This window comes from Thalassophryne amazonica, chromosome 17 (genome assembly GCF_902500255.1).
Source record: "Thalassophryne amazonica chromosome 17, fThaAma1.1, whole genome shotgun sequence".
Lineage (NCBI taxonomy): Eukaryota > Metazoa > Chordata > Actinopteri > Batrachoidiformes > Batrachoididae > Thalassophryne > Thalassophryne amazonica.
In genome coordinates this window covers 58,933,263-58,956,519 of record NC_047119.1, presented here as the reverse complement: position 1 = coordinate 58,956,519, position 23,257 = coordinate 58,933,263, and the positions used below count along the sequence as shown (strand labels likewise).

Below are 23,257 nucleotides of genomic sequence, written 5' to 3'. Positions count from 1 at the left end.
TCTGCTGAGATATCAGTTTACCACTCAAGTAACCTTCTCAGCCTTTCTCTGTGCCGTACGCACATATTGAATGCTAACCTGTTTGCAGTCGTTACCTACCGTAACTAACAGCTTGGAGCTGGTGTATTGGAAATTTGGAGGAGTCGGCGATTCTGCTCCTAAATTTCTTCGTGTTCAGTAGGCACTGTACGAACTGGTTTTCCTGCTACCTGAGAGTGAAGGACTTGTCACTCCAGAAAGAACTGTGAGTTTGCTGACTGCTTACTGGGTGTCCACACACCCACCATTAACCTGTTTTTGTTCCTGCCAGCAGTACCGGATCTGACCACCTGGGGACTCGGGACCTGGCGGCTTCTGTATACTGCAGGTCTTCGTTGGCGGTAGAACCTTGTGGGCCCCGGCTCTTCTCTGGATAGGCGTCTCCTACCCTCGGGCCTGCCCACACGTCAGCTATTGTATTTTGTGATCGACTGTCTAAAAGCAGTATTCGACCTGTTGTGCACATTTGCCACAATAAATTGTATTTATTGGATTATCTATTGACCATTCATTTGCGCCCCCTGTTGTGGGTCCGTGCATTACACTTTCCCCAACAAATACACCAAAGTCGCCGTGACATGTATCAAGCAGTGCGCACCTGCCCATTTCTGGCATACGCCTGACGTGATCTTGATAAATGCGGCGGGTGGAAACGATCGTAATTATAATAAACACGCCCATAAATATTCAGACTCCGCTTCAGACACACCCTCATTTTACGACATGGAAGCCGGGTAGACGGCAATGAAAAAGAACTCCACCAATCACGACGCGTGCCAATAGAGCGTCAAAAGCGGCCGTCGTATTAATTGTTTTGTAGTATATAATCAATAAAGTGTTACAGTGGTCCCTCATTAATCGCTGGAGTTACGTTCTAAAAAATAGCCCGTAATACGCGAAACCGCGACGTAGTCAGCGTTATTTTTTACAATTATTATAGACGTTTCAAAGCTGTAAAACCCCTCACTACACAGTTTATACACTTTCTCAGTCAGGCATGAACATTTTCTCACTTTTCCTCTCGTGTGTAAACACTCTCAAAGTTCAAACCTTAGTAGGAAAATACCAAACTGTTTTCAGGCCCAAACATTTGTTTGAGAAATAAAAATAGAACGTTTCCTTATAAATAATTATGATGGCATTTAGAATTAACTAATTAATTTTAACAATCAACGAACGAGGTCGGACACATAAGAAACCAGTATTTCACAGATTGGGCCTCTGCGTCCTGACCTTTTCCACTCACATCTCGCTGCAGCAGGTGTGTGTTTCCGTGTGACAAACAGTTATGAGTAGTTGTTGGCGCTCTTTTCTCTTGTGGGCAACAAGATTCTTATAAACAGATACGCAGAACACTGTGTAAAAAAAAAAAAAAAAAAAAAAAAAAAAAAAAAGGCATGCAAAATTGGACTAAATGCTCCGCGAGACTCCGAGGCCACGACAGGTGAACGGCGTTATAGCGAGGGACCACTGTGTTCTCTTTTCACGTCAATAATTCTTGACATGTGGATATTTGCTCGCTCAATTAATAAGACACGCCTAATCTGTCAGATTTCTTTATTTTTTAAATGTATTTCTGTATTTATTTTATTGTGTCAACTGAATGGAGACGACAAAACCTGGTTGCAGCACGAGCGAATTAAGGGAATGATGAAACTACAGTTGTTATCAATTTCATAGTCTAAAACGATCACACCACATGAAGTTAAGCTCAGCGCTGCTCTGGCTCCAGGCTCGAAGTCTGGAGAAAAAGGCGAGCAGCGCTGTCTTTGCAGTCAGCGCTGTGACCACGGCTCGTGCTCCATAACAATCCCGCAAAAGCGGGATTTGTATTGATTATTATGTAGTATAATCAGGAAAGTGTTATTTATGTAACATATGCATTGATTTGTATAATGGCACTGTTTATCATGTTGATCATCTTCATTTTTATGTGGATTCCAGCGCTGGTTCATTTTGGTGTATAATTTACGCCACCTCTCGACCTGGTGTATATTTTCAGCGCAGCGTACGCCAACGACCACATTGATAAATGCCAAGTAGCGCAGCCGTTTTGGCGTACACCCCATATACGCTCAAATATCGCCGTACACAACATTGATACATGAGGCCCAATGTCACTAAAAAAAAGGGAGTTCACACTAAAGTGGTCTGTTAATGCTGTTGGTATGCTAGTGGTGTAGTATCCTATTACACCACATTCTTACCACATTCTTCAGCATGTTTCCAGATTTGATGAAGATGCTGGGCTTCTTGAAGTGTGGTTTGGTGGTCCCTGTGGTGTTCTGCTGGCTGGGCTGGTCCTGAGAATTGGAGGCAGTGGCTGCGTTTGATGTAGGCTGTGCCAGAGGGGAAGACTGAGGTTGTAAGTAACTCTGGGTTTGGTTTGGTGAGTACGGCTGAGCTGCGGTGAAGGGCTGAGCCGGGGTGTAGGGCTGGGAGGATGTGTAGGAGTGTGTTGGAGTGTAAGACTGAAGCGGGAAGAAGGCCGGCGTTTGAGGTGATGTGTAGAGACCGGACTGAACCATGGGGTAAGACTGAGGCTGGGAAAATGGCTGAGGTGCTGTTGTGGAGTTGAGCAACAACGATGCCGGTGGCGATGGTACGCTAAGATCCTCTGCGGTCGTCCCAGAGACACCGAGATCGTAGTGTCTCTTCCTCAGCTCACCCAGACGGACACGTTCCTGCTCCAGCTCGTTCTCCAGCTGCAGCACCTTCACCTGAGAGATTCAAACAGAAAGAAGAGTCTTACATGAAACCAGTGGACACAAGAACAAGCTTAATGTGCATTTCGGTGCAAGCGATGATGCTGACCTGAGCCTCCATTTCTTCTTTTTTCAGCTTGATCAGGGACAGGCCGGAGAAGTCCATCAAACCTGTGAAGACAGCGGAAGAAAGGTCGTCGTCGTCATCACTCATCCTCCTGCCCGTAGGTGCATTAGGCACAAAGTTATCTCTCACCTTTGTCAGTGATCTGCAGCTGCCCGTGTTTGGTGGAGGTGACGACCACAGCCGCCATGTCATTTACGTGCCGTGACGCCTGCTGCAGCGTGTGCAGCTTCTTGTTGTTGCGATCAGCCTTCACCTGAAAACATCATAGTTCTACTCAGAATATTTATGTAGACGTCTCACAAGTACGCAGTCCTAATTAACATTAGCACATAGTGACAGTGTGGCAAACAATACCGTTTTTTTTTCCACCTTGTTGCTCACCAAACTGCACTGTATGTGTAACTAAAATTGTTCAAGTTTGATCGTTCAGGCTCATCCAAGGTCAGCAGTCATGTAACCAACAGAAAGACGATACATGACGTCATATTACTGAAACTAGGAAATGGCGATTCCAGATGTCTCCTACATATAAGAAGAACTAAGTCATCTTCGGGCCCTGAGACCCGCTGGTGCCCGTCCTTAACCCTGGATTCCATAGAAAAGGATGATCGTCTATGGCTGTGTCTCAATTCAGGCGCTGCATCCTTCGAAGGCTTTGTTCTACAAAGATCTGACCTTCTGAGACAACAGAGGCTCAGCCAATCAGTCTGAAATGATACGGTCTATCCCACAGAGCATTTACTATTGCGTCATTAGCGTTTCTTGCCCCTCCCCTAGTCTCCTGGCAACCTTGACAGATGAAAAACGACAAGCTAGCTAGTAGTGGGTAAAACCTGGAATGTAGCAGTCGTTTACAATACTTATTTATGCTTTGCTTATAAACATTACATATTGTATTTAATTTAATTGTAAAAATGGAGCCCAACCTTCCTTCCTTCTTTTGTTTAAAAAAAAAAAAAAAAAAAAAAAGTAAAAATCATGCATTGACTCTTGGAATTGTTTGGGCTGTGAGGGATACACCCGTTGTATGCTTTGTTTTGGGGAAAGAAGGGTACAGTAGTGTTCAGAATAACAGTAGTGCTATGTGACTAAAAAGTTTAATCCAGGTTTTGAGTACATTTCTTATTGTTACATGGGAAACAAGGTACCAGTAGATTCAGTAGATTATCACAAATCCAACAAGACCAAGCATTCATGATATGAGAAAGAACAACTTTACTATCATCAGTCCACAAAATATTCCTCCATTTCTCTTTAGGCCAGTTGATGTGTTCTTTGGCAAATTGTAACCTCTTCTGCACATGTCTTTTATTTAACAGAAGGACTTTGTGGGGGATTCTTGCAAATAAATTTGCTTCACACAGGCATCTTCTAACTGTCACAGCACTTACAGGTAACTCCAGACTGTCTTTGATCATCCTGGAGCTGATCAATGGGTGAGCCTTTGCCATTCTGGTTATTCTTCTATCCATTTTGATGGTTGTTTTCCGTTTTCTTCCACACGTCTCTGTTTTTTTTTTTTTTTTTTTGTCCATTTTAAAGCATTGGAGATCATTGTAGATGAACAGCCTATAATTTTTTGCACCTGCGTATAGGTTTTCCCCTCTCCAATCAACTTTTTAATCAAACTACGCTGTTCTTCTGAACAATGTCTTGAACGTCCCATTTTCCTCAGGCTTTCAATGAGAAAAGCATGTTCAACAGGTCCTGGCTTCATCCTTAAATAGGGGACACCTGATTCACACCTGTTTGTTCCACAAAATTGACGAACTCACTGACTGAATGCCACACTACTATTATTGTGAACACCCCCTTTTCTACTTTTTTTTTTTTTTTTTTTTTTTTTTTTTTCTAATAGCCCAATTTCATAGCCTTAAGAGTGTGCATATCATGAATGCTTGGTCTTGTTGGATTTGTGAGAATCTACTGAATCTACTGGTACCTTGTTTCCCATGTAACAATAAGAAATATACTCAAAACCTGGATTAATCTTTTTAGTCACATAGCACTACTATTATTCTGAACACTACTGTACATTTGTCTGTTGCATTTCAAGGAGCCTTCGAAATGGGCAGCGTAGTCGTGCCACTGTGACATATGCAGCCGATGAATGGAGTCTTTGAAGGGTGCGGCCCCTGAATTGAGACAAAGCCAGTGTCTAATGTCATCTCGTTTTCTTTGCTTTCTCCCTGTCTGCTCTCACGCCTGTGTTCACTCAGCCGTCTGGGCCCGGTTTTATAAAGCAGTCTAATTTTGTTCAGTCAAATTAACTCACTTAGTTGACTAATCTTTTGACGTTAGTTGTTGCACAAAGCCCTTAGTCAGCTAAAATTTCACATCACCCGACTAAAGTTTTTAGCCTGGTACAGAGGAGGCTAATCTTACTTTAGTCAACAAAACTTCAGTGTCTTACCTCAAAAAATGGTGGCTACGATGAACCACCACACCGCTCGTATTCAGTGGTGGGCACCGCTAACCAAAAAGTTTGCTTCATAACCATTAGTCAGATAACTGAAAAGTTATCTTTTATGATGATAAACTGATAAAAAATTATCTTTATTACAGATAACCGATAATCGATAACTATTAGCACTGATTTGGACGTGGCCACATCAGATTTCACTGTTGGCTTCTGATAAACCAGTTTCACTTTAAGCACCCCAGGGACTGCTGGGTAAATTCAAGGATCACAAACACAAAGAACACATGAAAATGAATAAATAAAAAATAAAACCCCAAACACTGTCATCATCTTTCAAAAGCAGTAAAACACAGTATTAGAAGTCACAGTTATATCGGATTAGATACACTGTCATTATGAACTAAAAGCTGTTGCTTTTTTCGTATGTGTTGAACCCTGCGGCTTAAATAACTGAAATACATCCATTAATGCATTGATTGGCAGAGTAAAATACACGTAGTAAATATAAATTCTTACCTGTAGTTTCAGTGGGATTCATGACGAAAATAATCCACATAAAGTGGCCTTTTTTTAAAATCCAAAACAGTGTCTAAACGTGAAGAAAGTCCCTCCTTCTGTACACACAGCTGCCCCGTGAGAGCTTCTCTCCCCCACGAGTCTTGGCAATTAAATTACAGCCACAAAGAAATAAAATAAAAAAATAATGTTAAAATTAGTCTGTTTTGTTTTTGTGTTGAACGGGCTCACTTTAACGTCCAAAGTGAACCTGAACTACACTACCCACAATGCTCCCTGCATCGACCGGCCAATCACGTTTTGCGCTTAATGATGACGCCATCAGCAAGCGACAGGCAGCCAGTCTGCTCAGTGGCTAAAAAACACACAACAAATGGACAAAAAAAATGTTTGAATTTAGGGTTTACAAACGTTTTTGACCGTTAAACTTTACCAGCAAAGAAAATATTAGCGGACTGAAAGTTATCGGAACTAAATTTATCAGAAGATTATTGGTCCGATGATGGTTTTGAATCTTATCTGAAAAGCAAATCCGAAAGCAAAAACATTAGCTTCGATAATTATCTGCTATCAGATTAGCTGAACTGTGCCCACCACTGCTTGTATTCTTTCAAAAGGAGAGCTTCCTTTGCTTTTGGCCATGGTTGCAGCAGACGACTGTCATGTGTTTGTGACAGTTCTCACACGAGCCACCGGGCTTCGCTGTTACACTGAGCAACGTTGTGTGCACAAAAAGGCTTTATGGAAGTGAGTGAGTGAAACTGCTAGGTTAAGAGCTAAGTATGTTAATAAAGCCAGTTAATGGAACAAAGGCTACATAGTTCATGACAATGACCAACCTGGAAGTAAACAAAACTGTTGCGCACTGGCGTCGTCTCTTGACAACGGCATACGTTAGGCCGTTATGCCCGTGAAAACCGTTGACTAAGGTAAGACAGCTAATCTACAAGTTTAATCATCGCTGTGAAATGGTGATTAGACAGATATGTTTGGGTGACTAACTGTAGTTGACTAAGTTTAGTAGACTGAAAGATTAGATTGCTTTATGAAACTGGGCCCTGGTGTACCTACCCTTAATTGTCGATCACTTCCTAGTTTACTTTAACCCTGCTTTTGTGTTTCTCCATTGCTGAGATGCCAGTTGTTTTTCCCTTTGTTTGTTTTATATTTTTCAAGTTTGATGAACAGTTGTCAACTTCTGCTGCCTCTCCGTATTCCTGATTGTAGTCTGCTGATTCTGGACTTGTCAGTATGATCAAACTTCTGGATTACCCATTTACTTTTCCCTTTAGAAAGACTGTTACTCACTGGACTGATCAACTATGTACCCGACACAGCAATGAACTAATTTCGTTTAAGAAAGTTCATGAAGTTCTTGAAAAATACATTATGACTGCTGTTGAGTTAGTACCTTGGAGGCAGCGACAAGCTGTGCAGTGCTTCCAGCAATCTCATGGGAACAAACGATAAGCTCCTCATATTGACCATTCTCTCCCACAACCCGATCAGCTGATGCTCTGACAGAAAACAGGTAAATATACAAATCGACATACACGTGCACAGCTCATTTTGAGTACAAATGCATCATATAATTGGAAAAGTACATTAACTCATATAACTAATAATCTAACAACTACACTTGTTGGCATCTGATACTTACAGCAACTCTGTGGCCCCCCAGCCCACAGCTTTAGAGGCAGAGATGAGTCCTTCTGTCCATCGAGAGTTTTTTGCATAAAACTCATCAACAGATGCTGCTCCCTATTGGATGAAAAATACAAGTTGCATGAATTGCTGTATCTCTTTAGTTTAAAATAACTTCAGTCATTCCTATTCACAAAATTATACTATCATTTGAGAAACATTTGGGTGGGTGGGTGTGTGTGTGTGTGTGTTCCACTACTCCTCCGAGGTGCCTGGCCCATCTTCTTCCAACTCTCTGTGTGCATGTAGGTGGACTGCAGTATTTGCCCTTAAAGGGTTTGTTTTTACAAAGGTCAACGACACTGGAATCAACAGCCAAAAATCATTGGGTTCAAATTCAGTTTGCATTTAACAAGACACACACACACACACACACACACGCACACAGTATATAACCCTAACCCACTAAAGTCAAATTTGCCAAAGCTCAGTCATTAAGGTTAAAGTCATTTATGCGTGTTCTACCAAACCTTTATGTCATGGTTCATGTTTCTGGTGTTTGCAGTGTTCTTGGTATTTTTTAATTACCTTTGGTTATTATTTCTTATCGATTCCTCACCCTTCTAGTGTTTCTACTTTGTGCTAATTACTCCTCATACCCTCTCTCCGAGTGAAACCTCCTCTGTGTCAGTTTTAGTCACACTCTTATTTAGTCATCTCCTCCGTGTTTATTTTCAGTGGCTTTACTTTCTGTCATTTGGGCTTCTGGGTTCATGTCCACCTTTGTTTCCTAATTGATTATTTGATACACTGTTTAATGGTCATAATTCCTTCATTTCTTTGCCAGATTTTCTCACGTCAAAGCCTGCTGTCTTGTGTTTGACCTACAGTCACTGACGCACACTGCCATCCTGTGTTCCTTCAGGTTATCCTGTTGTCTTCTGGACTTTCTACTTAGTATGATTGCCTCCTGTGTTTTTACCTTATGCCTGTTCCACTGATTAGCCTGTTTGCTTTTCCCCTCACAGACACTGTTGTATGTCGGACAGATTTCCTGGTTTGTCCCGACTGATCCTCTATTTCAACGGTTGACCAATCTGTATTTTTCCACCCAGTGGCATTTGTTGAAAGGATTTGTGCTTTGCTGTACTCTGACCTCAGTGACAACAACAGCTAAGAATAAAGCCTCTTAAGATTTTACATCTGTGTTTATCGAGGTAAAAAGCAAATTTAGTGGGTACTGATATAATCATTATTTTGCGAGTTTGAAACCTTGGTGTTAACTGATGTTTGATACTGTTTGTATGGCCTAAAGGCCATACAAACAATATCAAACATCAGACTCAGAGGGGTGACCATCTGTTTAGACCCTAAACAGATGGTCACCCCTCTGAGTCTGATCTGTTCAAGGTTTCTTCATCAAAAAAGGCCAGGGGAGGTTTCCTTAACAATGTTGCATATGTGCTTGCTCAAGGTGGTTGGTAACCTTACCCTTGTGAAGTGCCTCGGGGTGACTTATGTTGTGATTTGGCACTATCTCAATAAGCTGAATTCAACTGATTGCACTTGACAGACTGCTGTTCCAGAATACTGTTCAAGCACAGAGGTTGCATGGAATTTAAAAAAAAAATCATTAATTGTAAACATTGTATTTAATATTTAACATTATTCTGTGCTTGTGTCTTTACGAATACATGTCTCCTTATGTAACAAGTAAACCAAAAATAGACCCACACAGAGTATGTGTGGGGCATCATGGCTGGGCACAATGGATGTAAAGTGCTTGAACATGCTCAGGTGCTGTGACATCAAAACAAAATAAAGTAAAATAAAATAAAAAAAAATCACATTTTAAATTATTGCACGAAGAAATGCATATATAACTGTGCAAAGTTGTCTGTGTACAGTATGTTCCAACTGCAGAATGCCTCATAATTATTCGCCAGTTTGCTAAAACACTACTGATAAAGCAAGAATTAAATGTTGAAATAGGAGAGCATTTTTGTTTTCTTTTCTTTTTAAATTGCCAGTACGTTAATATGCTTAGTTGTGGCAGAGTTCATGTATAATGAAGCACAAGGCACAAATTGCAAGTGGATGTAATCCTGATCTCACATTATAAGAGGACAACACAAGGAGTCACAGTAAGGAATTATTTAAAAGGAGCTCATATCTGGATCTGAGAAAGTTCTCATTGACAAATGAGAGTGGTGGATACACGGAACAGCCTGCCATAGGATGTAGTAACAGCATTGAGTGTAATCAGTTTGAAAAACAGATTGCACAAAAGCTGGAGAAATAATGGTAGGAAATATAATATAGACAGCATTAGATTAATCAATAAAATACACTACTATTTCAGTACAGAGTTGTCTTCCACATCTGAATAAAGAGGTGCCTTTCACCTGCATCTAATAATTTAAGTGGCTCTCTACATCACATTACTGTTCACTAACAATGGTGCATTTACTCTTAGCATGTCACCCGCAAATGTGTCCACCCCATCGTGCAAAAGTTTGTATTGTCCATGCAATTTAATTCTCATTATCTGGGGTCTTAGTAAATCAGGCGCTTGATCTTCTTTTTGGAGGACCCGATCTGCCAGTCTGTGCAAAGCTGGTGTGCAGTAGAGGTGGGCGGATCGATCCTAATATCGATACCAACGCGGGTATTGATATTGAACAATCCTTGTGTAAAAAGATCGATACTCAAGCTTTTTTCTCTACTGCACGCACTGACTGCTGCGCACGCAGATTCATCAAAGTCTACTCTCTGTAAGAGCAGCGCTGCGCTGTGTCACACAACACAGAGCAGCGCACCCTTGTATTGTGGTTTGTCAGCCCTCTATCTCAGATTTTAAGTTGTGTTGAGTGATATTTTTTAAACAAAAATGTTGATTGTGATAAAGTATTTTGTTGTCACGTACAATGTTTGGCGAAATTCTATCCTAGGTCTTTTGGATCCTTTGGATTTATGAAGCTTAAATATGAAAAAGTATCGGTATCGATATATGCGATACTGGGCCTGTATTTACTTGGTATCGGATCAATACCAAAATTCCCGGTATCGCCCACCTCTAGTGTGCAGTACAGCACAAGTGCCATTGCAAATTTTGTCATTTTCATGCTCAGTGATCACATTGTTTAAATCGTAGGAGTACTTTGAGCCATCTGTGCACCCATGGGCGTACTGTTCTTAAAATGACATCAGTCAGGGACTGTGTTGGTGCATTATGATGCAGCAGAATGTGATTGCACCACAGACCACAAAAAACCTGATCTAAAGTTTAGTGCAGTGTTTTGTTGTTGTTTCCATGGTACAATAATGGCTGATGTAAATGAAGTCCAAGGCATGTTAAATGACTTGGAAATGTTCATGGTTGCATCCTCTGACTTGTTGAAAGAAAATTTGCTGCCGAGTTACAAAAAATGGTGTCACTGCCCAAATACTTATGGGCCTGACTTGTATATGACATCTTTGAAATTTGGCAAAAAAAAAAGTTGAATTAAAAAAAAAACACTATTGAAAATGTACGATACAATGAGTAACATGGATTCACACAAATTGAATTTAGCGGATATTTGATTTTTAAGACTGAAAAGCCCTTTTGATCTATATTGTGTATTTAGCTTATGAAAAGTCACTTCTAACAGGACTTTGACCTTGAAATATTTTTTCCAAGGTAAAAATTTGTGGCATTGGAAACTAGTGTTGGGGGAGGTTTGTTTGTTTGTTTATTTATTTATTCTAATTTTCCATAACATCCCTGTATGGAGTTAAATTTGTCATTTGTTAAATGAATACCTCCAAATGCACAGAGGGTGATCTACAAATATTCCTTGATTTGCACACGTTTTGGAATCCACAGACACAAATTTCCAATTTGTAACTTGTCTTGTTTTTTTTTTACAAATAAATGTGTATTTGTAAATGTCGTTTTTTTTTTCATTTGTAAAAAAAAAAAAAAAAAAAAAAAAAAAGGCATTTGCAAAACTGAAAATTCTGTTTTGCGAAGTGATTCAGCATTTGGGGATCACCAATCACACGCATTCATCGTTTTTCTCAGTTACACAATATTGAGAAATTCTGAGCGCAAAACTGCTCAGAGGTTCACAAATATGTAGGTCGCTATTCACACTCCCCTCCAGTAGATGGCAGTGTTGTTCTATGGATTTTGAAGGGGGGGATGACACAGAGACTCAGTTTAACTTCCCATAATGCCTTGTGCCTTTTGGCGCGTGTATCGGCTAATGGGCAAACCTTCAGAATTACCGCACATAGAATTAAAAGCTATGTGCGGTACTTTCACTTTGTAAAAATTACAGATTTGCTGTTAATGTCGATAAACTGTCCAGAATTAGTTTTGTTTGTAAATGAAACCATGAGTAAAACTCCAGCAAACCAACACACGCACCAAAAGGCATTATGGGAAATGGCATTTTCTGTTTCCATCTGATCACTTTCCACTGTCAAAATACAAAGAGCAACACTGCCATCTACTGGATGGGAATGTGAATAATGACCTATATATTTGTGAATCTCAACTGCAGTTTTGCGCTCAGAATATCTCAAAATTGCGTAACTGAGGAAAACGCTGAATCCGTGTGATCGGTGATCCACAAATGCTGAATCACACTTCACAAACAGAATTTTCAGTTTTGCAAATGCCTTTTTTTTACAAATGAAAAAATGATATATTTACAAATATGCATTTATTTGTAAAAACCAACACACAAGTTACAAATTGTTTGTGGGTCTCAAAACATGCAAATCAAGGACTACTTGTATTTGTAGATCACCCTCTGTGCATTTGCAGGCGTTAATGAGACAAATTTGACTCCATATTCCAGCTTTTTCTGATTTGGGGTTGCACTTGAAAGAAACCTTAAAAACCAATGGTGAAGCAAAGGCTGCACTGAGAGTCAGTGTTTGGTTACAGAAAGTCACTCCTTTGATTTGACTTTGAGAAGATGGGGTCACACCAGCTTACCCTGCCTCCTTCCACAATGTCTTTTTGTAAGTCAGTAGCAGCTGTCACCAGCATATGAACGGCCTGCAGAGGAGAGACACGACAGTTACTAATAAATATGAACGTCCACATCTGTTTACAGAACATTGTCTGAAAGCAGACCTCCTACCTTCATCAGATCTGAACAGGATCCCAGGATACTGCCATGAAACAGGAAAAACCCCAACAAACAGGTAATTAATATGTGGAGGAAAGCTTTAGAAGTGGAACTCTGGGGGTCAGTGTTCTCCATTAGCTCACCTCTGGTTGACCTCTAGTTTAATACCAGTATTGTCTCTCCTGGCCTGACTCAGCATCTCCTAAGGACAAGATTAAAGATGACAAAGTTTGGCCTATGTGTCCAGAACATGGGGTATTTTCTGTATTGATGTGTCTTTACATCCATGCGCAGCACAGCCTCTTCGATAGCCGTAGACGTAGCAACCATTTCTTTATCCACCATGTCTCCCAGCTCCTCCTTCAGCACATCCTGCCCTTTGGGGCGGAGCTCCTAAACACCAAATACGAGCAAGATTCTTACAGTCAACATCAAAGTATGACTGGACAATTAACCGTGTTTTACAATGAATCCAAATATGTCAGTGTTAAATGGGTCGGGTAGCGGATCAGGCATAATTTTGCGTTTATTAATATTTGCGGTTGGTTTGAATAAAAGTCTTGGGCAGGTTTGGGTCACTCATCAATGGACCTGCACATCACTGTTTCCAAGTCAGTGGATGTGTGTTGGACATCTTTTACATCAATCATAAAGGAACACAAATGGTGAGTTCAATCTGTTTTGGGGTAGAAGTTCTCAAAAACTGAGTGACTCTGTAAGATAAGTGAGGGAAGCCACCAAGCTACCTGTGACAACTCTTATGGAATTATAAGCTCCCATTATCAGCAGTTACATCTTCATGGTGGATTGGCACAGACAAGGATTTTCATACAAGAAAACATGAAATCTAGGTTTCTAGGTGTGTGGATTCCAGCTAATTATAGCTGAAATTTCAAGTCCAATTTTTCAGAACATCTTGAAGAAGAGGGAGGCAGCAGAAAGTGATTGCACCACAGACCACCAAAACTGTGGCCTAAAAAGGAACAGGTGGTTTTATGGTGTAGGAGTTGCACTGTATAGGACTCACTTCCAGGTCTGTGTTTGATGCTACCTGCCTGTGTTCTTGGACAGGACACTGCATCTGCATTATCTCAGTTCACCCAGCTGAAAATGACCATCAGCCTTGGATGATAAAGTAACCCATGGATGTATATCAGAGGAATCCCACCCTGGTAGAGTCATAGACACACTATGGAATCCAGGGATAAGCACCAGCCCAATGGGCCTCAGGGCCTGTATAGGACTCACTTCTACTGCTTGTATTTTGTTTGCCAATTGGTGTACAGAAGCAAAATTATTGCCCAAAATGCTTATGAACCTCAGCTTGACTCAGCTTTGCTCACTGCACCCTACCATCTCTTGAATCCCTATCTGCCATTCTGACCATTAAGGTATTGCAAGAGCTCCAGAATGTGCAGACAGGCTACAACATTGAAGCTGGTACCCTTTTACAGGTGGGTGGACTGAGACAATGTAGATTAAGTGTCTTGTGAAAATAGACAGGTAACGTGAGCAGGATTCAAACCCAAATGTAGTCCACGGACCAAACAGGATTTCGGAACCACTTAAGGTGACGAACAACACTTAGAATCCAGCTTCAGGGCCTGTTGGTTTGGTTAATAGAGTAATACCTGTAATTGTTTGGGTTAATAGGGTTGTAATAAGGAACAGTTTTCACCAATCTGTCATGTTTAGTTATCATGTTACAGGGTAATATATGTCACATGTTATAGAATCCAATGTACATCAACCTTGTTTGACCTTTACTTTAGAGACCAAACATTCAACACAGTCAAAACTATTCCACTTAATCATTTTATTTCAACCAGTAATTTTCATCTTTTTTTTTTTTTAGCAAAGTTGGTGCAACTTTAACTTTTGACCCCTGCACAAACAGAAACTGACCTTTGTCACCATTCTTGCTGTTTTTACCCCATAACTCCAAAACATTCAGTCACAGATAATCCAAACTATATCTTTTGGGAATTGTTATGATCAGACAAATAATGTGGTATAGTTTTTAACATGATTGGAGCATTGTTTACATTTTGACCTCTGTGTAATTCTTCATTGACCCCTACCTGTCTATAACTACCACCCTGCAATGGCTATCATACATTTTAGTATAGGCCATGGTACACTGAGGCTGGGTTCCAAGTGTGGCTCATCACCTTATGTGGTACCGATTAGGTCAAAATTGATGACTGACTCATATACTAATGTACTTTATCCACTCAGCTAGTCTACACAGGACTCTACGCTCCATCTTCCATCTAGGAATTGTTAAAATTACAAAGCCAGTCCTCAATGGCAATTACGATATGATACATTTTAATATGAAGTTTTATTGTAATATCTTCCAGCCCTGCATCGACGTTGAACGTGTGCTGAGAATTGGATGGATTTGAATATTTTGTGACATATTTTAGAGCTACCATACCTGTCCCAGAGTGAGGATGTGCTGCACAGTGTAGCGTATTGCGGTGGGGTCAGCTCGTTGTAAACTGTTCTGGAACTTCAGCTCCTTTAAGAACTGAAGGCAGTGATTTGCACAAGTCCGACAGCTGTCGGTTAAACCTCCAAGAGACAAAAAACTAAGTTGAACTTTTTGTTATTTTAATGGTGTACATTGTATTTACTGTGTGTGTTCCTTACGGTCAGCCTGGTCGGTGGGAGCAGAGTGTGATGTTGCTGATCCGTTCACGATAGTGTCCGCAGCAAGGTGAGAGAACTGAGTGACTGCTCTCAGCAAACCACTCGCATCTAAGGAAAAGATGAGAACATCATGTCCACTCAGGTATTCCAGATTATAAATTGCATATTCAATGGTGCCTTCTGATGTCACTGTTCCAAGTTCTGACCCAGAGGGTTTCCATTTGGCATTGTTCTCCAACTTCAGCCACTTCCCAGGTGATGTTTGCCTGGTGCCCCAACCTCCTGTTGTGACACTGCCGTACCATGATCATTGCTGTTGGTTCCTCAAACCTTGCTCTGAAGATGTAATACTGTAAATTTTGGTGTGGGCATTCACTGCACTGTAATCGTGGTTGGCCATAATAATCAAATCAAAGATCTGGAACAAGAAGTTGATCACTACCATCACCAACCTATGACTGATGTGTCCAGTAGCAACATATGGATTTGAATTTGACACTGATGACAGAGGACAAATGAATTTGAGCTTTTGAAAATAAGTGCATCAGGAAGCTTCTGAAAATCTTATGGACAAAGATGACGACGACCAATGAACAAGTCTACAAAATGGCAACAAAAGAGAGCGTATTACTGAATTACGTTAGATCTTGCGAACTAATATACTTCGGACATGTGATGACAGATCTTGTGAAAGGTGTCAGAAGCTATGGAAGACCAAGAATATGCTTGTTTGACAGCATCATGGCGTGGACTGGCTTCCTGGGAACTAGACTACTACATGCCACCAGAGAGACACATTGGACATGGCATTCAGGGCCTCCTAATGGTTTACGAAGACCATAGCAGGCCTCACGTGTTGTTTGTGGTAACCAGTAGGAGATATGATGTGATTCAGCTTGGATTAAGTGAACTGTGTGACGTGGAACTATAGTATCACAAAGTTTACATCATGAGTGTGAACATATTTCTCCTGCTTATTGAACACAAAACGTTCATACCGTTCTTGTTTCCCAGGTAGACCGATTGGGTCTGTTGCATTTTATCTATAGAACCCAGAGTGATTTCAGCACGGTTTATCAGATAATCTGAAAAAAAGCAGGAGAACTGGTGAAAAAATGGGAAAGAAATGCAATATTTCAAGAGAAACGAATCAATGGATTTGGCAGCACAGTGTCGTTTGAGGGCGGGTGCTAAAGGGGTAAAATACGACGCATATGACGTAATTTTTCTACATCTGGAGACAGCCCTCATCTGTCCCCAGCAGAAACACGGCACTTTCTCTTAGTTTCTTGGCAAATTAGGTAGAGGAGGTGATGGTCAAGTGGGTAAGAGCTGGGATTGAGACCAGGGGATCCTTGGTTCTAATCCCAGCCTGACCGGAATATCAGTAAGGGCCCTTGGACAAAGTCCTTAATCCCCTAGTCCCCGTTGTGTAGTGAGCACCATGTATGGCAGCACCCTGACAATGGAGAGAATGTGAGGCATTATTGTAAAGTGCTTTGAGCGTCTGGTTCAGATGGAAAAGCGCTATATAAAATGCAGTCCATTTACCATAAATTATACACAAACAAAGTGAAAATGCAAAGAAACAGTGACGATGCAGTGGAAACCGGACATGTGTTGCAGTTTGTTTATGACCTGGAGCTCAAACGTGTCGAGGCGGTTGTGCAGGCGAGAGAACGGAGCTACTCTGGTTAGCTGTGTAGGCTAACACTGATCATCATGACCTTCCCATTTGCCTCGTCTTCCCTTCTCCACTGGGAACTGAAAACAATTGCACTTTTTGCAACTGCTTTGGTGGCTGCAACCGAAAACAAAACAGTACACCATTTTTCCATTAGAATTGGTGCTTTTTATGGGGAGAGACTAATCCCTGGGTGGAGTATGGGAGTGTAAGCACAAACCATTCGGAGGATGGGGGTTTTAGTGGAAACCATTTTAAACCGGCACGTCTTAAACCGGCAACATCCGCTAGATGACGGCGAGTATGCTTTGAAGTTTACCAAGCTGGGCTGAACGGTTTGTGCTAAAAGTCCCACACTCCACCCAGGGATGTTGGTGCTGGATGTCCCCGGATGTGGTCAAATCCGGCGACATCACGTAGGGTTTCAAACAAGACTGTGCTGCCCTATTGTGACCATGATATTAAGTACAGTGTAATATGACTGAAATTGGATTTACCAGGTGAGGTGATACAGCGTAAATGTATGGGATCATCCAGTTTGGCCACAGCGTCCAGGATGATGCCCTCAGCTTCCACCACAGCACACTGCAGTAGAGAGAACTGCTCGTCCTGTAGCTTCTTAGCCAGCTCACCTTCACGGTACGCCTACCGTCAAAGACACAAACTCATTGGCACCGAGTCTTTATGAAGTTCACCGAACCGTGCCATCATCACAAACGATCACAGTACCTGCTGCTGTAACTGGGCATGTAAGGTTCCCACTTCCATGTTGCTCCGTTGCCGTTCCTGCTCTAGGGAGCTCTGTTGGAACTGCGCCTGTTGTCTGAGGGAGTTCAGCTCAGCCTCATGCTCCCGAACAGACCGCAGCAACACTTCCTTCTCCGCCTGCAACCCTGCTAGTGTACTGCTCAACTGGGTACCACTCTTAAAGAAAGAGAGTGAGAATAGAAACATCAGTGGGAGAGTGCATGCCTACACATCTCTTCTTTGGCCTTCCTCTTCTCCTCCTGCCTGGTGGCTCCATCCTCACCATCCTTCTCACTATATATCTTGCATCCCTCCTCTGTACATGTGCTAACCATGTTACCTCTTTGACATTGTCTGACCGTCATCCCTGCGCTGGTCCTCTGATATGTTCATTCCTAATCATGTCCATCCTAGTCACTGCCAAGGAAAATTGCAGCATCTTCAGCTCCGCCTCCTGTCTTTTTGTTAGCACCACTGCCTTTAAGTCGTACAACACAGATGGTCTCACTGCCAACTTGTAAACTTTCCCTTTCAGTCTTGTAGATACCCTTCTTCTGTACCTGCCAACACTTTCTGCTGGACCCTCCTACCATACTTTGCATTATTTTGAACAGTTGGTCCCAAGTTATTAAACACATCTACAGTACCTTCACCACCTCCTCTCCTTGCAATCTCACCATTCCAGCATCCTTCCATTTATTCAGGTACATATACTCAGTCTGGAAACTTCTGACTTTACTTCCCCTTCTCTCCACCACATATCTCCACCTCTCCAAGCTCAACTCAACCTCCTCTCTACGCTTACCTTGTCCAACCTGTTCACCACTCTTGCAAACCAGAAAGAGGTCAGAGACCATCCTTGATTCAAATTCACCTCCAACTTGAATACATCTGTCATTCCTACTGCATTTCTCACAGTGTCTCACAGATGTCTCTTATACGTATCCATCACCATTTTCACGTGCTTCTTTGCCACTCCCAACTTCCCCACCTACAATACCACTAGACGTTTCTTAGCACCCTATCATAGGCTTTCTCTAAATCCAATGCAATTCATTCTTGCCTTCACTATGCAAGATAGTTTAAGTTCGGGAGTATAAGCTGATGTCGTATCACGTCCATGTCACATCCACCACAACACTAAACTGCCCCGGGTCCTGGATGGCAACTACTGAGGAAACCAATGGGTCCATCTCCACCCCTCAAAAGTAACCACCCATCTGTTGCAGGTAGGTGAAACGTGGGCTTCACCTTGGCCTTCTCCAACTGCTGTGGTCCTCAACACTGAGGTACCTGCATACTGATTCACACCATCATGACCAAAATGCTGTCACTCAAAAAGCTGACACTCCTTCACCATGTAAGTCATGCTCTTCAACTAAGTCTCTGAAACTGCTGGCTAAGGCTAAGCGTAAATTTGGTAAGATTGTAATTCACGTCGGCAGTAATGACACCCGGTTACGCCAATCGGAGGTCACTAAAATTAACATTAAATCGGTGTGTAACTTTGCAAAAAACAATGTTGGACTCTGTAGTTTTCTCTGGGCACCGCCCCAATCACGACCGGGAGTGACATGTTTAGCGCATGTTCTCTTGAATTGCTGGCTGTCTGAGTGGTGTCCAAAAATGAGGTGGGCTCATATATAATTGGCAAAGCTTCTGGGGAAAACCTGGTCTTGTTAGGAGAGACGGCATCCATCCCACTTTGGATGGAGCAGCTCTCATTTCTAGAAATCTGGCCAATTTTCTTAAATCCTCCAAACCGTGACTATCCAGGGTTGGGACCAGGAAGCAGAGTTGTAGTCTTACACACCTCTCTGCAGCTTCTCTCCCCCTGCCATCCCCTCATTACCCCATCCCCGTAGAGACGATGCCTGCTCCCAGACTACCAATAACCAGCAAAAATCTATTTAAGCATAAAAATTGAAAAAGAAAAAATAATATAGCACCTTCAACTGCACCACAGACTAAAACAGTTAAATGTGGTCTATTAAACATTAGGTCTCTCTCTTCTAAGTCCCTGTTGGTAAATGATATAATAATTGATCAACATATTGATTTATTCTGCCTTACAGAAACCTGGTTACAGCAGGATGAATATGTTAGTTTAAATGAGTCAACACCCCCGAGTCACACTAACTGTCAGAATGCTCGTAGCACGGGCCGGGGCGGAGGATTAGCAGCAATCTTCCATTCCAGCTTATTAATTAATCAAAAAACCCAGACAGAGCTTTAATTCATTTGAAAGCTTGACTCTTAGTCTTGTCCATCCAAATTGGAAGTCCCAAAAACCAGTTTTATTTGTTATTATCTATCGTCCACCTGGTCGTTACTGTGAGTTTCTCTGTGAATTTTCAGACCTTTTGTCTGACTTAGTGCTTAGCTCAGATAAGATAATTATAGTGGGCGATTTTAACATCCACACAGATGCTGAGAATGACAGCCTCAACACTGCATTTAATCTATTATTAGACTCTATTGGCTTTGCTCAAAAAGTAAATGAGTCCACCCACCACTTTAATCATATCTTAGATCTTGTTCTGACTTATGGTATGGAAATAGAAGACTTAACAGTATTCCCTGAAAACTCCCTTCTGTCTGATCATTTCTTAATAACATTTACATTTACTCTGATGGACTACCCAGCAGTGGGGAATAAGTTTCATTACACTAGAAGTCTTTCAGAAAGTGCTGTAACTAGGTTTAAGGATATGATTCCTTCTTTATGTTCTCTAATGCCATATACCAACACAGTGCAGAGTAGCTACCTAAACTCTGTAAGTGAGATAGAGTATCTCGTCAATAGTTTTACATCCTCATTGAAGACAACTTTGGATGCTGTAGCTCCTCTAAAAAAGAGAGCTTTAAATCAGAAGTGCCTGACTCCGTGGTATAACTCACAAACTCGTAGCTTAAAGCAGATAACCCGTAAGTTGGAGAGGAAATGGCGTCTCACTAATTTAGAAGATCTTCACTTGGCCTGGAAAAAGAGTCTGTTGCTCTATAAAAAAGCCCTCCGTAAAGCTAGGACATCTTTCTACTCATCACTAATTGAAGAAAATAAGAACAACCCCAGGTTTCTTTTCAGCACTGTAGCCAGGCTGACAGAGTCAGAGCTCTATTGAGCTGAGTATTCCATTAACTTTAACTAGTAATGACTTCATGACTTTCTTTGCTAACAAAATTTTAACTATTAGAGAAAAAATTACTCATAACCATCCCAAAGACGTATCGTTATCTTTGGCTGCTTTCAGTGATGCCTGTATTTGGTTAGACTCTTTCTCTCCGATTGTTCTGTCTGAGTTATTTTCATTAGTTACTTCATCCAAACCATCAACATGTTTATTAGACCCCATTCCTACCAGGCTGCTCAAGGAAGCCCTACCATTATTTAATGCTTCGATCTTAATATGATCAATCTATCTTTGTTAGTTGGCTATGTACCACAGGCTTTTAAGGTGGCAGTAATTAAACCATTACTTAAAAAGCCATCACTTGACCCAGCTATCTTAGCTAATTATAGGCCAATCTCCAACCTTCCTTTTCTCTCAAAAATTCTTGAAAGGGTAGTTGTAAAACAGCTAACTGATCATCTGCAGAGGAATGGTCTATTTGAAGAGTTTCAGTCAGGTTTTAGAATTCATCATAGTACAGAAACAGCATTAGTGAAGGTTACAAATGATCTTCTTATGGCCTCGGACAGTGGACTCATCTCTGTGCTTGTTCTGTTAGACCTCAGTGCTGCTTTTGATACTGTTGACCATAAATTTTATTACAGAGATTAGAGCATGCCATAGGTATTAAAGGCACTGCGCTGCGGTGGTTTGAATCATATTTGTCTAATAGATTACAATTTGTTCATGTAAATGGGGAATCTTCTTCACAGACTAAAGTTAATTATGGAGTTCCACAAGGTTCTGTGCTAGGACCAATTTTATTCACTTTATACATGCTTCCCTTAGGCAGTATTATTAGACGGTATTGCTTAAATTTTCATTGTTACGCAGATGATACCCAGCTTTATCTATCCATGAAGCCAGAGGGGACACACCAATTAGCTAAACTGCAGGATTGTCTTACAGACATAAAGACATGGATGACCTCTAATTTCCTGCTTTTAAACTCAGATAAAACTGAAGTTATTGTACTTGGCCCCACAAATCTTAGAAACATGGTGTCTAACCAGATCCTTACTGTGGATGGCATTACCCTGACCTCTAGTAATACTGTGAGAAGTCATTTTTGATCAGGATATGTCATTCAAAGCGCATATTAAACAAATATGTAGGACTGCTTTTTTGCATTTACGCAATATCTCTAAAATCAGAAAGGTCTTGTCTCAGAGTGATGCTGAAAAACTAATTCATGCATTTATTTCCTCTAGGCTGGACTATTGTAATTCATTATTATCAGGTTGTCCTAAAAGTTCCCTAAAAAGCCTTCAGTTAATTCAAAATGCTGCAGCTAGAGTACTGACGGGGACTAGAAGGAGAGAGCATATCTCACCCATATTGGCCTCTCTTCATTGGCTTCCTGTTAATTCTAGAATAGAATTTAAAATTCTTCTTCTTACTTATAAGGTTTTGAATAATCAGGTCCCATCTTATCTTAGGGACCTCGTAGTACCATATCACCCCAATAGAGCGCTTCGCTCTCAGACTGCAGGCTTACTTGTAGTTTTCCTAGGGTTTGTAAGAGTAGAATGGGAGGCAGAGCCTTCAGCTTTCAGGCTCCTCTCCTGTGGAACCAGCTCCCAATTCAGATCAGGGAGACAGATACCCTCTCTACTTTTAAGATTAGGCTTAAAACTTTCCTTTTTGCTAAAGCTTATAGTTAGGGCTGGATCAGGTGACCCTGAACCATCCCTTAGTTATGCTGCTATAGACGTAGACTGCTGGGGGGTTCCCATGATGCACTGTTTCTTTCTCTTTTTGCTCTGTATGCACCACTCTGCATTTAATCATTAGTGATCGATCTCTGCTCCCCTCCACAGCATGTCTTTTTCCTGGTTCTCTCCCTCAGCCCCAACCAGTCCCAGCAGAAGACTGCCCCTCCCTGAGCCTGGTTCTGCTGGAGGTTTCTTCCTGTTAAAGGGAGTTTTTCCTTCCCACTGTAGCCAAGTGCTTGCTCACAGGGGGGGTCGTTTTGACTGTTGGGGTTTTACATAATTATTGTATGGCCTTGCCTTACAATATAAAGCGCCTTGGGGCAACTGTTTGTTGTGATTTGGCGCTATATAAAAAAATTGATTGATTGATAAGTAATCGGTTTGTTTGACACAAAGGCATTCCACTTTTTGGGTACCCAAGGATCCTCCAAAGAGCCACAGTGCAAAACATCTATTCATTGCCTTAGGTTAGCACCAAAGTCTTACAACTATGTAGTAAGACAGAAAGCAGCAGGACCCAAAATACTTTGATCATTGGTCTCCTGTAAAGACATCAGCATCTCCAGACATCTTCTGATCTCAAAAGCCAGAGGACCCAAAGCCATGAGACAACAAGTTCGTCTTTCACTGCAAACAGATACACATCTAAGACATCTATGACATAATTGAAGGCCTAGATTAGATTAGATTCAACTTTGTCATTG

The 23,257-nt window shown here is 41.4% G+C and overlaps 1 protein-coding gene across 2 annotated transcripts in view; it reads right to left on the bottom strand.

The window, feature by feature from the left end:
• Nucleotides 1-23,257, bottom strand: part of LOC117529600 (huntingtin-interacting protein 1-related protein-like) — a 52,179-nt gene that overhangs the window by 8,430 nt on the left and 20,492 nt on the right. For both annotated transcript variants that reach the window (XM_034192429.1, XM_034192430.1), the window contains exons 12-25: nucleotides 17,648-17,842; nucleotides 17,416-17,563; nucleotides 16,233-16,319; nucleotides 15,235-15,342; nucleotides 15,020-15,156; nucleotides 12,862-12,972; nucleotides 12,723-12,781; nucleotides 12,592-12,622; nucleotides 12,444-12,506; nucleotides 7,470-7,570; nucleotides 7,221-7,326; nucleotides 3,001-3,124; nucleotides 2,854-2,915; nucleotides 2,247-2,759 (exon numbers count right to left, since the gene is read on the bottom strand). In XM_034192429.1, the coding sequence (XP_034048320.1) occupies nucleotides 2,247-2,759; nucleotides 2,854-2,915; nucleotides 3,001-3,124; nucleotides 7,221-7,326; nucleotides 7,470-7,570; nucleotides 12,444-12,506; nucleotides 12,592-12,622; nucleotides 12,723-12,781; nucleotides 12,862-12,972; nucleotides 15,020-15,156; nucleotides 15,235-15,342; nucleotides 16,233-16,319; nucleotides 17,416-17,563; nucleotides 17,648-17,842 (1,845 nt within the window). The remainder of the gene's footprint in view (nucleotides 1-2,246; nucleotides 2,760-2,853; nucleotides 2,916-3,000; nucleotides 3,125-7,220; nucleotides 7,327-7,469; nucleotides 7,571-12,443; nucleotides 12,507-12,591; nucleotides 12,623-12,722; nucleotides 12,782-12,861; nucleotides 12,973-15,019; nucleotides 15,157-15,234; nucleotides 15,343-16,232; nucleotides 16,320-17,415; nucleotides 17,564-17,647; nucleotides 17,843-23,257) is intronic.